The sequence below is a fragment of the Dendrobium catenatum genome, unplaced genomic scaffold (genome assembly GCF_001605985.2).
Source record: "Dendrobium catenatum unplaced genomic scaffold, ASM160598v2 fragScaff_scaffold_313, whole genome shotgun sequence".
Taxonomy (NCBI): Eukaryota; Viridiplantae; Streptophyta; class Magnoliopsida; order Asparagales; family Orchidaceae; genus Dendrobium; species Dendrobium catenatum.
This window is the reverse complement of record NW_021318775.1, coordinates 1,128,397-1,150,179: the sequence shown is the minus strand read 5'-3', so window position 1 is coordinate 1,150,179 and position 21,783 is coordinate 1,128,397. Positions and strand designations below refer to the sequence as shown.

The following is a 21,783-nucleotide window of genomic DNA, read 5'->3' as shown; positions in this document are numbered from 1 at the left end:
AAATTTAATGCTAGAAAATTAATTTCAAAGAAAATAGAGTAAAATTTATGCTCATTTTGGTATAATTTTTTTCACAATTTTAGTTATTTTTTTCATTAAAAAAATAACATAATTCTATTTGATAATATATTTTAATTAAATTTTAAATTTTATATTGAAAAGTAGTTTTTTATAGTCAAATATGATATGGTGTGAACTCTGAAGGTTATAATAAAGTATTTATTTAAAATTTATTTTTTAAATTTAAATACTCATGATATTTAAAAATATATTTTGAATTATTTTCATAAAGTAAAAAATTTAGAAAATTATACTTTTTAAATAAGATTATATTTTTTTTACTTTTTCTATATAATACTTTTTAAATATTATTTTATCTATCAATTTTTAATATTATTTTAAATATTCAAAAATTTTATTTAAATCTCTCTCCCATCTCTCTGTCTCTCTCTCTCTCTCTCCAGCCTCTCTCTCATCTCTCTTCTCTTGTGGTCTCTTTTGCACGGCAAATTATTACATCTGGTGTCCGAATTCGTCCGGACATCAATCCAGACGCGCCACGTCACCCAAATACACCGGGCCCTAATGTATTTGGATGACGTGGAGCGTCTGGATTGGATGTCCGGACGTCCGGTGACCGGACGTAATAATTCGCCCTCTTGCACACCACATCAAACACTTCGGTGTTTTACTTTCACAAAAATTTTTGACGCATCCGCCCCTTTCTAAATTGCTCCCTCCCATTAACATATTGAACCCACTACGCGACCCAAACCACAAGTAATCTTATTTTTATAATAGTCAATTATGTTGAGAAGGATGTAATAATAATAATTTTAGTATATTACTCAATTTGTAACAAGATGATTATTTGCATAGTAATTTTTTAGTTAATATATTAAAATTTGAAAATATATAATAGAGATTATTTTCATGTTTTATTTATTAAATTTAATTGATTTTTTAACTTAATGTGAGCAAAATCTTTTTATGGCATATCAAGTAATTCCTCAAGCCATAAAGATAAGCTAATTTTTTTTCTAACATATTTAGATGCAATGAGTGTGGAGCTACGTTTATGTCTTGAAGGAGCCATAATAATAAAAGATGGTTGGTCGGACTAAAATACATCTAATATTTCACTCAGAAGATGATTTATTGATGTTAATACTCAAATGGTCCATATAATTCTTTTTTATGATTTTGCTTGAAGTTGGCGAGCACTGCCGCATGGGAGTTGTCCTTAAGAGATCATTTGATTATTTGTTTTATCGTACATCTTTGATAAGATGAGACCAAAAATCAAGAAATTTGGTATAAAATACAATGTTAATGTCGTGAGTCATATTTGATGTCAACGGCGTCATAAATAATAGCATGCGTTGACATTATTTCCAAAGATATGTGATGAAGTCAGCTATTGAAGGGGTAGAAAATATGAATCTCCATCATCCGATCACCATCACCTAACGACTAAGATCCCTCCGAACTCCATTGCCCTTACCTCTGACCACCATCTCCTAATGATTATTGTCCCTCCGACCTCCATCGTCCACTGACTACGGTCCCTTCGACCACTGTCGCCCACCGACTATGATCTCCAAACCATCGTCGCCACCGATTGTAATTAGTTCATTTTAACTCAATTTGTATAAAACTATACATTTATATATTCTTTCTTTGATTTATTTAAGAAAATCAACATGTTTTTGAAAATTAGTATGGTTGATTTTAATCAACTAAAAAAATTAGCATCATTGTCTTTGACTCTAATTTAATCAAACTTGAAATTGAAAATCTTATTTTTTGCATTATAGATTCGCGAACTCGACTCCATATCCCCTAGAAGAGAGGATACTATCCTAATAATTTCAATTTAAGTTTAATAATTTTTTATGACTTACACTAAAAAAATAGAGAAAAAATTATTGAAAAAATAGATGAAATTTAATTCAAAGTATTAGAAGCTAAAATTAACATGAAACATAAAAGATAACCAATGTACAAAAGCATATACAATTCCACTTCATTTATTGCTATATTTTGTTGCCATTTTTAATTATTTTATTATGATTTAATTGTGAAGAATTATTATCTATATAACAACAACAACAAGTCTTTATCCCACAATGTGAGGTCGGCTACATGAATCATTTTTCTCCCTTGTGTTATATTATGGGTCAAATTCTCATATAAATCTAATAAAGAAATGTCATTTCTAATATTTTTTAACCAAATCCATTTAGGTTTACATATACCTTTCTTAAGATAAGTCAAATTTAATACATCTACTTTTTTAACTGGGTCATCAGAAGGCTGTCATTTTATGTGACCAAATCATCTAAGGCGACTCTCTTTAATCTTATCTTCCATTAGAGCTTCTCTAACCTTTTCATGTATGCTCATTTTGTATCCTGCCTTTAAGAAAGCCACTCATCCACCTGAGTATCCTCATCTCTACAACACTTAACTTAATGTTATGCTTCTCTTTTAATGGTCAACATTCTGCACCATAAAGCATTGCAGATCTCACTAGCATCTTATAGAAATTTTCCTTAATTTTGAGAGACTTTTCCATCACATAACAAACCCAATGCATTCATCCACTTCAACCACCCAACTTGAATTCTACTGATAATATCACCATCTATTTCACCATCACTCTGAATAATATACCCAATATATCTTAAATGTATGCTCTTATTAATAACTTGATCGCACAAAGTCACAATTCCCCTACTAGATCTATTATTACTAAAATTATACTCCATATATTCAGTTTTAGATCTACTCAAACAAAAGCCTTTAGACTCCTCCATAATTCAAGTTTACATGCAACTCCCTCTCTAGGCTTATCAAAAAGAAGAATATCATTAGAAAAATGCATATACTAGGGTACAATCTCTTGCAAATGTCTAGTGAGAACATCTATGGCTAAAGCAAAAAAGATATGGGCTTAAGACTGACCGACCATTGATGTAATCCAAGTATCCAACTGAACTAAAAAAATATTTTGTCAAACCACCTTATGTTTGAACACGAATAACAACTCCTGCATACAAATTCGTAATGACTTGAATATAAGCATTATTCATTTTAAAGAATTATTATCTCTCATACAAAATAATATTTTGATTTTCTCCTTATAAAAAAATAGACATTTGAAAAATGAAAGAAAATTCTAAATTTTTTTTTTGCTAAAATTATGTACAACTCAACTTATTTAATATGACATGCCATTTTTTTTTTATTATTATTTCAAAATTGCTTGCTAGAATATCAAAATTTGTATATATCTCTAAGGCTTCATTTATAATAGCTTCTATTTTGCTTTCTAAAACAAGCTTTTAAATTTTTTTAATTAGAATTTTTTATACTAAAAAGCTACTTTACAAAACAATAAGAAAGCTCTCCCAAATCAAGCCTAAGTGTAATTGCATCATTAATTCGAGATACACGCAAGTAAATTTACGATTAAATTCACTCAAAATATTAAAAAAAAAACAAATAAATTTATAGCTAAAAAAAATCAAACAATTTTTATTTCGAGCAAAAGTCAACTTGAAATTGAACACTTCTTTTCAATAAAATTATTGAAAAATTAAAATTACACACATCAACCATACATATTTTAATTGTAAGAAAAATAGATTAAATAAAATAAATATAACATAAATCACAATTAAGCACCCCCACACTACAAAGCCTAACAATTCAAGCAAAAGTGTGATAAGCATTTTCTAAATTACTCAAATTTGACGGAGTTCAAAGAAAAATCTCAATGTCTCCATACAGCCATCAATCAACTGGGAAAAGATAAAAAATAAATTATAAAAGCATAAACATTTTCATCCTCCCCAAACCCTAAATGCAAATATATAAGTAATCTCAGAGTTCAAAATACAAAATTGTCAAAGGTGTATTCTGAAAATCATTCCAGCAAGAAGAACCACTAGCAAACCATGAGCTAATAACACCATCATTCAGGCTCATTCCATGGACCCATCTATCCCTGAGCCCGAACCCCAGTTCGGTCGCAACCAAGACGATCGAATCCTCATCAACTCTTCTTTGAATGTGGCACAGAATAAGAGCAGGTTTTGATCCTCCATTACTTTCTTTCAGAATCAGTTCCTTAGCAGTGAAAAACAATGGAGAAATGGCTTCAGGACTGTAAGAAACATCAGTACCAATTATGACTTCAAAGCCTCCTTTATAGCAATCAAGCTCTTTAATGGCGTCCAGGTCTTGTTTATCTCCCCATAGTAACTTTCTAATAGCCATCTTTTGAACTAGATTTTGCTCAAGGTTTGAAGCAATGTTGTCTTGAAGGAGTTTGAGAGCTTCAGAATCACCATCAGTGGAAACTACAAATTTTGCAAATTGAACAGAAATCATGGAGCAGATACCGGCGGAGCCAGAACCAAGTTCCAGTACCATTTTTCCGGCGACAATCGAGGGGTTTTCCGAGATTAGATTGCACAGGAGAAGAGCAGATTCCCATAGCATGAGGCCTGTTGATTGGCAGGTGTGCTGGTATTCTCTGGCAAGTCCTCTTATCCTGAAGCTGTAGCTTCCTGGTTTGATAATGTTGATCTGTATATAAGAGAGTTGTTTATAAAGCAGGAACCATATGAGGATATTAAGATATAATGTAAATGCAAAATAAATAGTATAAGTTCTCTGTCATGAAAGATACTAACACAAATTATTTCAGAATAAGATCAGATAATAGAAACTTTTATATCATTGTCTCCCTTACATGTATAGGATATCTTACACATGATAACTGCATGACCCTTTTGCCTCCAAATGAGATCTCCTATGTCGCCCCACCAATATAAGTTATCACATGGTCAACCTATTCATATATATAATCTTTCTGTAGCTATTTTTATTTAGTTTCATATTTTGAGTATCTTGATGTTATCATCACTTTCTCTTCTTATTACATATATTTTTAGACATGAAAATTGTAACCTATTTAATATTTCTATAAAAAGGATGATGACCACAACAACAACATCAAGTCTTTATCTCACTACATGGGGTCGGCTACATGAATCATTTTCTTCAGTGTTTTCTATTAAGAGTCAAATTCTCATTTAAATCTAATAAAAAACGTCATTTCTAATAAAATTAACTTATATATCGATTGAACAAATCAAATTATACTCAATTATGGGAACCTTTTTTATTTATGAATTAAAGACGCATATCTTACCTAATTCAGCATGTCAACGAATGATCAAGTAATAAACTATCTCGCTAACGACATTCGTTAAATTCAAGTTCTAACTTCCGACTCAATTAAATTTCAATTTACCCTCAAAATAATCCTCATATAAATCTCAAGTTTCTTACTCCTATTTGATGAAAAAAAATACAGAAAAAACCGAATTTTTATCACCAAAACTCAGCTTTTCCCTTTGTTTCCTTCTACTTTCCTTCACTCGCATATTGCTTACTCTCTATTCGCCGCTTCAACATATGGCCAGGGTTCTTGGGGTATCACCAAGAGCATCAAAAGCATCAGATGACAGAAAGGGTCCACCCACTAGAGCTCAATCTAGAAAAATTGTAGTTGAGCAAAGTGGACTCATCACTAGGAACAAGTTGAAGACCGTAACGTAAGCTAGGAAATTTTATTGATATTTCTACTTAATTATGTGTGTGAAAATTTCATATGGTATTGTAATTATATGTGTAAGACTTAATATTTGTAATGTGAATTTTATATGTCAATTGGCTGGTATGTCACTTAATTGAGTTAATTAAGTACCTCATGTATGGAATGAGTAGTTGGCCAAGCCAATTAGCCAAGGAGTGTAGGGGCTGGCCAAATAAAGCTCTCTAATCTACTCCCATCATTCCTAATCTACCTTAACATCAATTTCCTCATCAACCAATGCATGCACAGATAAGTGGAAAATGTTGGATTTGCTACAGTATATTACCCAAGTGAACAATGTTATTAAGGTTTAACATTAGAAAAATTTAATCGAAACCATGTTAATTCATATAAACTTATATACTCAAAACTTTCTCTATATTTACATCATAAAATGATCAGTACAATTTATAGGATTTTATAAAAATATTATTTATGAATTCTAAGATTTGCAAAAAAATGGGATATAATATTTTGGATAAATTTGAAATTTTTTCTCTCAAATTTTGGAGTAATACAAAATCAAACCATATGGTAATCACTCATTCTCAAGTGGTTTTCATTCATCCACCGACAACAATCATTCACAAATGCACACTTCAACTAAAAGATCAATAATTTGTTCTAATTGATTCAATATACCCATATGGAAGTTCTGTTTTCTGTTCATCTTGATTAGAGTACTAAACAAACAAAACCACGGAAACATTAAAGATTATCTGTGAAATGAACATATAAAGTGACGCATCAAGTATCAAGCCACTTGAAAGTATGAAGTGTTGAAGAAGATGCATGTCTTTAACATATTTGATGGCTTGTCACACTCTTTTGCGGGCTAATTCAGCAAATGAAAATCATAGAAATTGATTAGGAAATCACTCACACATCGAAAAGAATAATAATTATTAGCTAAGTTCATAGAATAACTATTCAAGTATGACACACTCCAGTTTCAGCCCACTGAGAAAAGATAGAGGTAGACATAAAAAGACTTGGTTATAAAATATTAGAAATGATCTTTATTTATTAGATTTAAACGAGAATTTGACTTTTAACATGACAAAATGAAGAAAAAGGATTCATGCAGCCGACCCCACGTAGTGGGGCAAAGACTTTATATTGTTGTTGTTGTTGTTGTTGAGGAATTACGTGATGTTCAAAAAGAATTAAAAATCCAGCACTTCAATCATACACAGATTTATATTAGTTGATTACTCCAGGATGGAGAACATTTTGTAATTTTATGAGTCAACAAAAGAAGCACAAACTAGTAAATGGAATGCAAGCCTCTAGTAAAAATGATTAATAGAAATTGTTCTTGTAATAAGGACTCAAAAGAAGCACCTCATTCAATGATGGATCAGGATCGAACATTTTAACAATGCTCTCTGACATATCTACTTCAGCATCAATTGTGCAATCTTTCAAAGAATTTATCCGATCAAACCTTTCTTCGCCTTGCTCTAGTTCAGATTTTCTTGCTAATCCCGCATTCTTCTCAAAATTTAGAGAAAAAACTGCCTGGATCCAGCGCCTGCATCAAAAAGAGCCAGATCAACAGAAAAAGCATAAAAACATGAAAACCATCTATGCAGAAAAAACATAGATAGTTTTACAAGGCACAGTTGAATGTATACAACTTTTTAGATTAATATTTCATTTTTTTAATTATATCAATAATGTTCATTAAAAGTGAAAGATGGGTCGTTTCTTTTGGAAGTACAATTACACTTTTTGGCATACTAAAACCACAAAAGTTAAAAAGAGCTTAAAACTTACATAACTGCGGTAAATTTTCTATGCAAACAAACTTATGGATAGATTTTTATACTTTTTTTATTATAGTTCCATTGCAAAGTTAACAAAGATTGCACTGAGTAATATAAAACTATGCCTTCTACCAAATTTAGCAACAGCATCAACAAGTGCTTCACATTACAGGATATATTCCAAAACAAATTCTTCAGAAAAACTAACACGCAACAAAGTGTCAGACTGATACAAAAGCACCAAAAAAAAAAGTGAAAACGCTCTACTATTGATAGTCAATGTGAAACGATAACTAGCTATAAAACCAGGTTTTTTTTTTTTTTTGCAGATCCAAATCCAGTAAATGTGCAAATATACTGTTGCACTGAATCTCATGTACATATTTGTAGATTTTTCAATTATGGATCAAGAAATGTAGGCATGCAAGCACAAATTTAAAAAGAGAAAATGAACAAAATAATCCCAAATTATATAAAATTCCCAATTGGGTCCCTTGACTCATTCATGGGGATCAAACTAATACTTTCATTAACAACTAAGAAAAAAAGATAAGATTTTAACAAAAAAATTTGGATAAATGGTCGGGTTATGGATGACAGAGAGGTAATTTCAATAAAACTAAACTTTTAATTATCCTAAACCAAAACGAATGATGCAAGCAAAAATTTGGAAAAACTACAAATTTTTGCAAGCAAAAAGAAATGCTTCCTAGGATATAAAAAACACATAAACTACCACATTTATAACATAAAATGACACTTAAACCAAAAACAACTTCACTTTTATAAAATAAAATGACTTAAAAACTTGTACAAAAATAAACACCTAAAACTGCATTTCCTTGAGAAGAATGATACAAGTGGCGTCGAACTTGCGGAGAGAAGAAAGAGGTAAGAAGCCGAGACGAAGGAGATGACAAGCTCGTAAGCTTTACTAGAGGAAGACGAAGAGACGAGGCATAGCTCGCAAGCTATCCAAGAAAACCTCAAGTTTTCATCTCCAAAAATCTAATTATAAACTCCTAAAGCTGCTTGACAATCGTTGAAAAGAAAGATACAGGTGGGGTGGTCACTTGCGGCGAGAAGAAAGAGATTAGAAGCCTAGATGAAATTGAGGAGAAGCACGCAAGCTTTCCTAGAAGAAGAGAAAGAGGTGGGACAAGCTCTCAAGCTTTTCCACAAAGAAACCCGCAGGTTTTGGCTTCCAAAAATAACATCATATATCATCCTTTCATAAACTCTTTCTAATATTACAAAAACATCACATATATATAGGATAAAAGGGGTAGCCAAACAACCACCATAAAACCATTAATTAAGCTAATTAAAATAAGGGAATTTGGAAGGCCAGTTGCTGTCCAGAAACAGTCCAGAAAGGCCAGAATTAAATCCATAACAGCACCCAAAAGGCAGCACAGGAACCTGGTAAAGCAGCCACGGGAAAGCAGCCAAAAAGGCAGCACAGGAACCGGAACCAGCACCAGCAAAGGGAAAAGGAACAGCTCACGGGAAACAACACCAGGGGAGAACCGAAAGGGCAGCAAAGGGACCGGAACCAGCAGCCAGGGGAGCCAAACCATGAGGGGATACCGAAGAGACCAAGGGAAGGGGAAAGGACCAAACTCTACTCCACTTAATGAGCTCAAACAGCAGCTCAAACATTAATGAGCTAGGACAAAGCAACCCAAAAACACAGCTCAAAACCAAGCAACCAAGTCCAACCCGAGAGCAACCAGCAGCCCAAAGACCAAAGAAAATTTTTGGCGCCCCCCTGCCTAGTGATTATGAGATGCAAGATGATGTCAATTTATTTGAAAACAATGAATCTTCTGATGAGCATTCTACTAAAATTTTAAAGGGAAAAGATTGCGACACTAATTGTATGAACTCGGCTGATGATGCAAATATTCATGATGGTGATGAAGATGAAACTGTAATATGGTCATACTTCAATCCTAGAACAGATTCATCATTTAAAAATTTTGAAGTTGCCATGCTTTTCAGTAGCAAGGAGAAGTTCAAAGATGTTCAGAATTGGTCAATTATGACAATAAAAAAGATTAAATTTGTCAAGAATGACAAAAGATGTCGAGTCATTTGTAGGGACAATTTTTTTGTGCTCAGTCCAGACGTCGTCCAGAGGCCAATAAAAATATGTCACGTCAACCCAAAAGTGTACCGCGCTCGGTACCAAGAGGTGCCGGACGGTTCTCCCGTTCGGTGTCCGCACAGAATAATCTCTCCATTTGTAGGAGGTTGTTATATATATTTAAAAACATCAAGGGAGCAATTCACATATTCAATCTTTACAAGAGCACACATGTACATGAGATTATCACAATAAGACTTTGAACTCCACAATCATTGCAGAAACATATGTTGATAAAATCAAAATCAGTCCCTAAATGAAGTATAATGTCTTCAAAAAAGAATTCATTGATGACTTGAAACTACATGTTTCAAAAGTCAAGCAAAGAAGACTTTGAAGAAAGCTTGTCAAATTGTCCATATGAAAGAGGAAGAGCAATTTAATAAAATTTGGGACTACTTCCATGAAATTGCACGCAGTAATCCAGAATCAACTATTTCTGTTCTTACAACCCAAGCCCAGAATTTGTGTGGTAGAAAAAGATTTGTGAGACTATATATTTGCTTTGATGCTTGCAAAAAAGGTTTTATGTCAAGTTGTACAACTAGTGTTGCAACCTTTTCCTATCAATTTTTTTAACAGGCCAAAAAAAGTTATGATTCATGAATGTGATACATTGATGTTAAAAGAGTAACACAACAATGTCAACCAGCAGAGAAATTATTGTACACAAATTTAATCAAAGCAATGTGTGCCAAAATTCTTTAATATAGAGCTACTTACTAGTAGTGTGGCTACATATAACTAGCAGAAGGCGCTTCTACTACTATACGAACAAATAGGATTAAAGAATTGGACTTTTAATGGAGTGGTGCTTCCTTGTTGTAAAAAGATAATAAAAGAATACACTCTTATCCTAAATGCGATAACACCTCTTCATCACTAAATCCTTCGATCGATTCTCAACTTCCTTGTTGCAAATGCTAACTTCTTTGACATGAAATCCACTTTCTTTGAACAAATTTGTCAAAAAATCTTCTGAAAAATAATATGCCCTCTGTAAAGGAGGATAAAAAAACAGATGAAAAATATATATTCAGAAACTTAATTTAGATTAAAAATAGGTTGAAGTTACTTACAGTGCCGTCACCCCTGACATAAAAATTTTCACTAATCTGTTGCTCCTTGATAGTGAGCCTTTCCTAGTGATGGTAAATGATCATCAAGAAAAAAAAAAAAAGTTAAAGGGAAAATACTACAAATAATTGACTGAAGAACGATATAAAAAAATGCATGCCTAACAAAACGTCTTCCACTATTAAGGAAAGATCATACTGCATAATCTGAAATAATGTACTAGAGAAAAATGTGAAATTACACGTTATTAGTCATTTGAAATTTTACTGTATAGAAAGACCCATTATTAGAAAAGACCGTATTTCAAGTTACTAGTCATTTGAACCCATTATTAGAAAAGACAGTATTTCAAGTGATCTGTTTTTCACGTAGATATGACTTCTTTGGTATTACAGGAGCGTAAATACTCCTAGAGAAAAATCCTGTCGGATTATGCACTCTGAAACATTGTCTAAACATGAACAACAAAAATCAATGAACAAACAGTAAATTTCAGAAAATAAAACTGGATAAGAAAGCAAATACAAACTAGCAAGATAAAAAAGTCCTCTTTCGAGAGGAGGACCTTCTCTCTCCCAATCTCTAGACGCCGCTAGAATCCCTCACAAAAAACAGTGGACAGCAAGAACACTCGTAAAATCTGCATGAAGAAGAAAAATAATACCACCAAAAGGCCTAATATAACTCTCCTATTTTTCCCCCAAAACATGAATTTACTGCTCCATGTTTTACCCCACCTCCTTTAATAAGTGATCCACTCCCTTTAATTCTCCTCAAGGATCAGCCTAGTATTTTCCTATTCAGTTGGATTATTTCAAGGATCAGCCTTAAGCCCATATATTTTTGCTTTAGTCATGGATGTCCTCACTAGAAATTTGCAAGAGTTTATACCATGGTGTATGCTTTTTACTAATGATATTTTTCTTGTTGATAAGACTAGAGAGGGAGTTGAAGGTAAACTTGAATTATGAAGGTCAACCTTAGAGTTCAAAGGTTTTCGTTTCAGTAGATCTAAAACCGAAGATATGCAGTGTGTTTTTAGTAGTAATTGATCTAGTGGGGGGATTGCGACTTTGGGTGATCAAGTCATTAATAAGAGTACACGTTTCATATATATTGGATCTATTGTTTGGAGTGATGATGAACTATATGGAAATATTATTAGTAGAATTTAAGTTGGATAGTTGAAGTGGAAAAATGCATCGAGCTTATTGTGTGATAGAAAAGTCCCTGATAGGAAGTGCTTGCAGAAATTTAGAAAAAGCCTTAACTGAAATTTGATTTCAGCAATTTCAAAGAAAACCAATGACAAGAAAATCAGATATATAACACAACATTTTTTTTATTGAAAGTTTAATGAAAGAAAAGACAAGATATAAGTGTATCCTCAATTGGATGGGAAGATCCGGCTCTCCTAAATCTCAAGCCATCAGCTAGAGCTCAAACACCCTAAGAACAATCTAATTTCAGTAAACAACATAAAACTCTAACCCTAGAAAAAGCCCCTACTCAAAACATACAATAAACGACAAATACTCAAACATCCATCCCCCAATTCCCTCCCAAATCTGCCATATTTACTTAATTATTTCCCTCCCAACTCAGCTCTCAAATCTTCCCTCTTCAATTAGGAAATATTTCCTAACTAATCCCCTCCAAATCAGCCCCCAAATCTGTCATCTTAATTAGAAAATATATCATAATTAATCCCCTCTAAATCAGCCCCAAAATCTGCCCTATTCAACTAGGAAAATTTTCCTAATTAATCCTCGGCAAAGCAATCCTTAAATCAACCCCAAAATCTGCCTTCTTCAATGAGGAAATATTTCTTAATTAATCCCCTCCAAATTAGCCCCCAAGAGCCAGCCAAGGAAAGGACATGCAGGACCAATCCTGGAGGGACCTGATCTAATAATACCCCCCTCCCAAAGACCCACCTTGTCCGCAAGTGAGAACCTGAAGAGTTTGGTCCTTATACCTTTGCCCTGGTGTATACCTCTCATCACGTTTGAAACATAGCCCATTTGCCCTCTTCTCTTGTAGCATCGTTTCAGTGAATTTCTTGAAGTTTTCCCCAAGCCTTCCTCCTACATCTTCTCCTTCGAAGTCTCCCTAAGAATACCCGATGTTAGCTCCTTGGATGCCCACTACAGGAAAACAAGGTATTACCGGCGGACCATATTCGCCGGTAACACGTAAAAGACGGAAGGCCTTGGTTTCCGGCGCATTTCCGTCGGATTTCGGTACGCCGGTTTGGTGCGCGTCGGAAAATGTCTTCCGACGTTTATAAGACACCGGAAACCTTTCCGACGCACTCTCCGACGCATTACCGACGCAAAATATGTTAGCCAAAACGTCGTTTTCTAACCGATTATTCTGGCGATATATACGCCGGAATTTTACGACGTACATATCCGACGGAAAATACCAGTGGATAAAACGTCGTAGGTTCGCCGTAACTAAAGCTACGATTTGTTTCTGGCGCCATTGTTGCGTCGAAAAACGCCGACGGAGAAGACGCCGTAAGGTGTGTCGTAACTAAAGCTACGACTAGCTAGCTTCCTGTGCATTTGCCGCCACCCTTTTCCGGCGGAAAAAAAAAAACGCCGGCATGATTGCACCGATTCGTTGTATCGTCGTTTCCGTCGAATTTCCGACGCAAACTTATAGCAATAACAAAAAAATAGCCTTCCTAGCCAACAATCGAATTTCCACACCTGCAAATATATAAAAATAAATACAATAACAGTTCCACAACACAGATATATACATCACATATGTCAAGAACTTCAACATATACTCAAAAACATAAATATTCATTAAAACAAAATGTTCAATAGCATCAACCAACTAAAAACATCACAGATTGTTCAATAAAACAGATTCAAAGAAATAAACAAGCTCATATAACTAAACTAAACTACTCTGAATCCGTGGACTCCTCCTTAGCTGGAGCTACCTCTTTTCCACTCAACTGCTCCCTCATTTTGCGCATTTCATCCAACAACTGATTGTGTTGCTCCTGAATCTGCATTTGAACCTGTGCTTGCAATTGAACTTGCCAATCAGCTTGTGATTTCCTTACTTGTTCTAACTCTGCTTGAAGGGCAGTTATTTGTTGAGTATATAAGGACTCATGTGAACTAGATGCGAAGCTGGATGCAGTAGAGGAGGTCATCCCATCGTATACCAGAGCTTGCGAACCTCAACCATAAACTCTGTCAAGTTGCATTCCTCTAACGGCTTGCGACCAGATGCGGTACTCAGAATACTCAACAGGGACGCCAGAAGAGCCCTCACCTGATGCGGCATGACTCTCTCGAAGCTGTATATATTCCTCTTGTGAAAGTAGAATATAAATATATATAATTAAATTAAAAATAGAAATTATTAAACACATATATTTACATGGGCTTTTCTTGCTCTCTAATCAATCCATTGTTGATCATGCTGTCGCTTATGAGTGTGACTATGCAATTCTACAGGAGTAGGTTCTCTACCCAGCATCTCTTTCTGTTAGAATTAAGATAATTCTATTAATATTTGTATTAAAGAAAAATTTAAAAAAAATATTTAAAATTCATTACAAACGTCGTCTGTGCTCAGTATGGGAACGGAGCCGCCAATATGAAGGGAACTACCCAAGCCCTCAACTTCATCATAGTTAAGCAAGATATACAATGTAATAACTGTCATCTCCTTATCGGTCAAGTAGCGCATGGTGCTAGCGCCTACAGGTTCACCACTTCCACCGAATACAGATATATTATAGGATTTACCAACATTTTGTGGTGCTGAACTTTCACCTGATTGAGACATTGTTTCAAAATAATACGAGCAAAACTGAATTGTCTTGTATGTTAAATATGCTTCACAGATAGAGCCTTCGGGTCGTGCTTTATTCTTAGCAGTCTTCTTAAGTTTAGTTAAATATCTCTCGAAAGGATACATCCACCTATACTGAACAAGTCTACCAATCATAGCCTCATATGGTAAATGAACTGGTAGATGCTCCATAGAATTAAAAAATCCTAGATGAAATATTTTTTCAAGTTGACACAGAATGAAAGGAATTTGCTGCTCCATAAGAATCAAGTTCTCTACATTTATTTTAGAAGAGCATAAATCTTTGAAGAATACACTTAGTTCGATTAAGGGCTTTAAAATTTAATCTTGCAGATAACTAAAAGCAGTTGATAGTAGACATTGCATGAAGATGTGACAATCATGATTTTTCAATCCGAATAATCTCCCTGATCTTATGTCAACACGCCTGCTTAGATTGGAAGAATATCCATCAGGTATTCGTAGGATCTTCACCCATTCACAAATTGCTCGTTTTTGCTCTAAAGTTAATGTGAATGGAGCTTTTTGTTTGAGAAATTTTTCACCTCCACCATCCTTCAATTCCAAAGCTTTCCTCCTACAAATCACTTTTAAGTCTATCATTGCTTTTATATTATCTTTCGATTTATCTTTGATGTTCATAACTGTATTGAAAATGTTATCAAAAACATTTTTCTCTATATGCATAACATTCAAATTATGTCTAATCAGGTTTGTTCTTAATATCAAGGTTTTCAGAACCGAACCGAACAACGAACCGAAGGAAGGAGAGGTTCACGGTTCGACCGGTCGAACCGGGGTCGAACCGGATGACGTAATAAATAACAATATTATTAAAAAAATTAAAATTTTGTATGAGCTGATCACAATTGTCATGTAAAAGCACAATTAGACATGTCTGATAAGTCCTTGATGGCAAATATTACAAGAATATTTAATGAAAAAGGTTTTTAATATAAAAAATTGTAGATTCTTCAGCAATGACATAGATTATGAGTTCAATCTGAATACAAGATACTTTGGCTCGATTTGCACCAACTTTAATGACAAAATTCATGCATTGAGCTTATTTTCATCACTACTAGAAAGCTAGGCTCAATCCCTAAAACCCCTGCTATTTCTCCTACCCCTAGCCTTCTCAAATTTTCTTCCTTTAGAACGAACAGCATGCATTAAAAGTACCCTAAGACAGGAAAATCCGAAAATGGCTCAATGAGTAAACCGAAATTTGAACTAACCGTGGAAGAAATGCAGGTTTTCGGTTTGATTTCCAAGCCGAAGATCATACGCCCAGCAAACTGAAATTCGAAAAAAAAATTACATTTTAGAATGGGAAAATCAAGTTAAAAACATACATGAAAAAAGAAAACAGCCATTGATTCATGTATGTGATTTTGAGTTTTTTTTTTTTTTAATTTAGAAACAAAGGAATGAAAGGATACAAAGTTAAAAACATACATAAAAGGCTCGTAAGCTCATTTGCCCTCTGTCTTCGCGAACGAGCTCTCCTCTTCGGTGACGACGGCTTCTGCCTTCGCGAGTTTGCGACCGGACGAGCGTCTGAGAAGAGACGTCGTGAAGAACCGAGCAGTCGAAATCGAAAGAAGAGGAATGAAATAGGGTTTAGATTTTTCATTTTTCGCATAAAGAAGCATCTCAGCCGTCCGATCCTCATTCCTCCGCTAAAATGGCGCGTTTGCTGAACCGGCCGGTTTTTCGAAACCGGGACCAGTTCGCCGGTTTGGCGGTCGAACCGCCGGTTCGAGCGGTCCAACACCGATTTTTGCATTTCCCGGTTCTGATTTGAACCGTAACCGGCCGACCGACCGGTTCGCGGTTCAACCGGTTGAACCGGCCAGTCCGGTCCGGTTATGAAAACATTGCTTAATATAGTAACGACCAAAAAATACTTTTCTTGGTCCAATTATGGTTGACACAATATCATGGCAATCTGAACTCAGCTAATATTGGAGAATCTATTATGGTGGGCATGAACCTGATTCTTTCAAAATTTTCTTCACCACTTAATCTTGGAGGAGATTAAAACATCACCATTTTATTTTTAGTAAAGAGTTCTTTATTTCGCCTGAAAGGATGACTTGAAGGTAAAAACATTCGATGACAATCGAACCAAGTGTTCTTCCAACCATACTTTAAAGTGAATGATTTTATATGTTCATACAATATGGACAAGCTAACTTGCCTGAAGTGTTCCAACTTAAGAGCATATCATATGCAGGAAAGTCACAAATTGTTCAAAGTAATCCTGCTCTTAGTGTAAAGTTCTGTTTGGTGGATATATCATATGTACTTACTCCCTCTTCCCATAATAAACTTAAATCGTCAATTAACGGTTGTAAGAATACGTCAATCTTCACTTTTGGATTATGTGGCCCTAGAATGATAAGTGTCAGAAAGGAGTAGTCATACACAACTCTGGAGGAAGATTATAAGGAGTGAGTATCATGGGCCAACATGAGTACGGTGTAGCAGAATGACTGAATGTAGTAAAATCATCTGCGCATAAACCTAATCTGACATTTCTTAGTTCTGCCGCGAATGTGTTATGTGTACGATCAAAGTGTCTCCAAGCCTCTGCTTCTAATGGATGTGTGATAACACCTTCTTGTGGAAAGAAATCATTATGTCATCTCATATGTGCAGCTGATCTCATGAATGCATATAGCTGTTGTAGTCTCAGAATTATTGGTAAGTAGAACATCCTACTAACAGGCACATCCTTCTGCTTACTTCTATTTCCAAATTTGGGTTTAAACCTTGGTGCATTGCAATGACGGCATGCAATCTCTGAGAATTCTTCTTTAAAGTATAACATGCATCCATTGACACAATAATCTATCTTTGTGTATGTCAAACCAAGTTTGGAAACTAACTTCTTTGTCCGATATAGATATGTATGAATTAAATTATCTGTCGGATTGATTTTCTTAAGCAGCCCAATGAATTGATTAAAATATTCACAAGCAACATTATATTCTGCCTTGATGCTTAACATCTTCACAGTAACAGATAACTCTGAGTGAGTGGTGCACCATTTTCAGATTGGTTGCTGGGCAGCATGCAACAAATCATAAAAATTATGTTCCTCCTTATTCGGTAACTCTTCTGTATTTTGTTCAAATTGTATTCCAGTTGCATCATGAACTAATTCCTCAAGATTTGGTCGGATATTTTCAGCCTCAGCTATATTAGTACTTATAGAAGGACCGCATTGATAATCAAATTGTGGCTCGTACTCACCATGAGAAGTCCAATACCAATACCGTGGCATGAATCCTCTACGATACAGATCAACAGTTACATCATCTGGTTTTAGGTGCACTAGATTTTTATGTTTAGAACATGGACATCGAAACATTCCTTCTGATATGAAGCTGGGTAATTAAAATGTTCACCCCATTAATGAATTCATCTGTTAATGTCTTTCGTCCTTAAGATAATCGGTTATACATCCAACTTCTTTGATTTCTAATATTCATAACCTACATATAAGAGCAAATAAGTAATGGATTTTCGTTTGAGTAGATCTAAAACTGAATATATAGAGATATTAACATTAGTGAGAACATCTACGACAAAAGTAAAAAGATATGGACTTAAGGCTTATCCTTGATGCAATCCAACTGAATAAGAAATTATTTGGCAAACCACCTTGTGTTTTAACACAAGTAATAGCTAAAAGTCGTAGGTGATTCAATGCAAGGAAGTCATTAAGGTGATTGTAGAAAATTATGATGGTCCTCATTTAGTGGTGTATATAGTAATAACTAAAAGAATATCATGAGGTGTCCTAAGATGACTATGCATGGAGGTGATGGCACAGATAGAATGATGTAAATGAAGTAGTGTTGGAAGGCTAGGTGGAAATTTTTGGATGGCTTATTAATCTCTTTTGTGAATGATGTTGAACCATATCCTAATAGATTAGGATCCTCAATGCTAAAGCCATTAAAGCATTGCCTCTAATAATAATTGTTTGCAATGTAAACCATAGGCTAGACCTAAAAAAATTATAGTCAACGACTCAACTTTAAAATTCATAGATTGGACTAGGCCTAAATCCTTAAGTGATATCTTGTGAAGTCAGAGACTAAGCTTATACCTAATAAGTCTTAGAATATGTTTTAAGTCATAGGCGAAATTTTTGAAAACTCTAATCTACTTTAAAATCATATACTAGTTTGTATGTAGTGGCGGAGCAAGAAATTTTTTGGAGGGGGCACAAATTGTCGATCTTTCATTTTAGTTTTAGATTGACATCAATGGTTTTAACACAAGTAATAGCTCATACATACATATTTTTGCAAGATATCGCACTAGCACTCCTCTTGGAACTTTAATAGACCTACCCGACATGAATCCAAATTAATTTTAAAAAGTTTATAAACAAAAAAACATTGAATAAGCATTATTAACTTTTTTTTGCAAGAACTCTCAATAGCACTCCTCTTGAAACTTTATCATATGCTTTCTCTAAATCAACAAAAATCATATGTATGGCTTCCATAATAGACCTACCCGGCATGAATCCAAATTGATTTTGAAAAGTTTATAAACAAAAAAATATTGAATATAAGCGTTATTAACTTTTTTTTTTTGCAAGAACTCTCAATAGCACTCTTGAAACTTTATCATATGCTTTCTCTAAATCAATAAAAATCATATGTAGATCCTTCTTACTCTCTCTATATTTCTCCATCAAACCTCTCAAAAAATGTATGGCTTCCATAATAGACCTACCCGGCATGAATCCAAATTGATATTGAAAAGTTTATAAACAAAAAAACATTGAATATAAGAGTTATTAACTTTTTTTTTGCAAGAACTCTCAATAGCACTCCTCTTGTACTTTTATCATATGCTTTCTCTAAATCAACAAAAATCATATGTAGATCCTCCTTACTCTCTCTATATTTCTCCATCAAACCTCTCAAAAAATGTATGGCTTCCATAATAGACCTACCCAGCATGAATCCAAATTGATTTTGAAAATTTTTTCAACATAAAAACATCTGCAATATGCATCCTATATCAAATGTCTAAAAAGAAATAACATGAATAAAAAAATCTTACAATCCAGGAAATCGGGAGGCGGCGGAAAAGCTTTTGGCGGCCGAAACTCACGGTCGGAAATAGGGCTTTCGCCGGCGACGAAGGCGGTGATCGTCGGCCACGTCTGATGAACGTCTACAAAGCTCGATGACGGCGATCTACGGTGGGCGACATTGGTGCAACGAGGGAGACACCGGAGATGCGAGAGAAATGATTGAATGAAATGAGCAGCCAAACGGGCACGGGTTCGAAAATAGGGCTTTCGCCGGTTGTTTTTCCGGCGTCCTAGACTCCGGAATGTCTTCCGGCGCATTTTGCGCCGGTTACAAGTCGTTGAATTTAAAATAGCCATCATAATATCTGCCGGTAAATGCACCGGACATATTCCGCCGTAACGTCCGCCGGTAAGAATGAAATGTTGCTATATTCCGGCGCAATGACCGGGACATTGGACGTCGCAAATTTTCTGTCGCACGATGCGCCAGAAAAAACGCCGTTAGTATTCCTTCGCATTATGCGCCTGTACAAACGTCGTATTTACCGACGCAAAAAATTCCGCATAAAGTCTGACGGTAATCGCGTGTTTTTTCGTAGTGGCCAAAAAAGTTGTGATCATCCTGTACGAACACCCCGAACTGCTGCCTCCAGCCCCTCTCTCAAGATACCTCTGATACCCCACTAACTAGGCTAGCTCCATAGCCTTTCCCAAATCAGGAGACTTCATCACTCTAACTTCTGCCCGAATTTCTAGCTTGAGCACTTTCATAAAGTTCCCCTCCAGTATATTTTCTAGAAGCCAGTCTAGTCAGCTGGCTAGGTGCTCAAGCTACTCACGGTAATGCACTATAGTTTCATCTTGCATTAAAGCAAATAACTGCTCATAGAAATTTTTAGGGGTGTCAATTCAGGTCAGCGAGTCGGGTTCAGTTCCGAATTGACCTGGCTTTAAACGAATCAACCCAAACCCGACCCGCTTTTGTAAACGGGTCGGTTTTTCAACCCGAACCAGACCAGCACGGGTTGCCGGGTTGACATGACCCGACCCTAATTTTTGAAATACTCCCGGCGGCGCATCGGCAGCAGCAGCAGGCGGTGGTGACAACACGCGATGCGGCGAGCCAACTACGCTTCGGGTTCGGGACGAATCGCGCCACCGCGCACGCGCGATGCGTGCAACTCAACGATCGACGCATCAGGAGTCGAGACGCACACGACTTGACCCTTCAGCCTTCGGGACGTGACTCAACGCTTCAGAGTTCGGGCGGCACTGTGCAGCACACGGACTCGGGTTCGACCGGGCAGGGTGGGCAGCAAACGCAGGCAGAGGGTTTTTGGGTCATTTTCGGATTGCTGGGTCAACCCGAATCCGGCCCATTTTTTGAAACGGGTCAGTTTATTTAACCCGAATCCGACCCGTTTCACAAACGAGTCGACCCGAACCCGGATTGTTTTGGGTCGGGTTTCAGGTCATGTCAAAAATTGACACCCCTAAAAATTTTCTGATCTGCTAGTTCGGAAACGTTCCAACAAACAATTCTTAAACTCCCTCCAGGTTCATTTGGGTCGCCTCGTATCCATCCAGTAGTATCATGCCAACCCTTCCCACTCCAAGCATATCCCGGTTGTCGTCAGTCTCTCCTCCTCGATTAATTTATTGACAGTAAAATATCTTTCCACCCTATATATTCACCCATGTGCATCCTCTCCCTCAAAAATAGGTATATTCAACTTCCTCATCCTCGGATCTCCTCTGTTACCCCTGTTTTCTCCATAATTTCTCATTCCCCAAGGAGTTGGTTTCCCCCAGGTAGGGGTGTCAATATTTGACACGACACGAAAACCCGACTCGAACCCGACTCGGGTTCGGATTTTCGACCCGTTTGCCTAACCGGGTCGGGTTAAGGTCAACCCGTTTGAACCCGGGTCAGTTCCGGGTTCGACCCGAACCCGACCCGTGACCCGAAATTGACACCCCTACCCCCAGGTATCCCAATCATCCCCTATGCTCGTAATGCTCGTACCCAAACCCTTCATCAAAATTTCACCTTCTCCATTCAAATTCAGCACCCATTAGATCATAATCAAGCCTTCTCTTTTCAAATTCAGCGCTCCTTTGATCATAATAAGCCCCTCTCCTTTCAAATTCAGCACTCTTGCGATCATAACTAGCACCTCCCCTTTCAAATTTCGCCCCTCTC

At 35.7% G+C, this 21,783-nt stretch overlaps 1 protein-coding gene across 1 annotated transcript in view; it reads right to left on the bottom strand.

The window, feature by feature from the left end:
- Positions 1-3,725: 3,725 nt before the first annotated feature.
- Positions 3,726-21,783, bottom strand: part of LOC110092685 — a 32,253-nt gene continuing 14,195 nt past the window's right edge. The window contains exons 9-12 of the mRNA XM_020817332.2: positions 10,669-10,731; positions 10,462-10,586; positions 7,016-7,205; positions 3,726-4,596 (exon numbers count right to left, since the gene is read on the bottom strand). Of these exons, the coding sequence (XP_020672991.1) occupies positions 3,889-4,596; positions 7,016-7,205; positions 10,462-10,586; positions 10,669-10,731 (1,086 nt within the window). The 3' untranslated portion in view covers positions 3,726-3,888. The remainder of the gene's footprint in view (positions 4,597-7,015; positions 7,206-10,461; positions 10,587-10,668; positions 10,732-21,783) is intronic.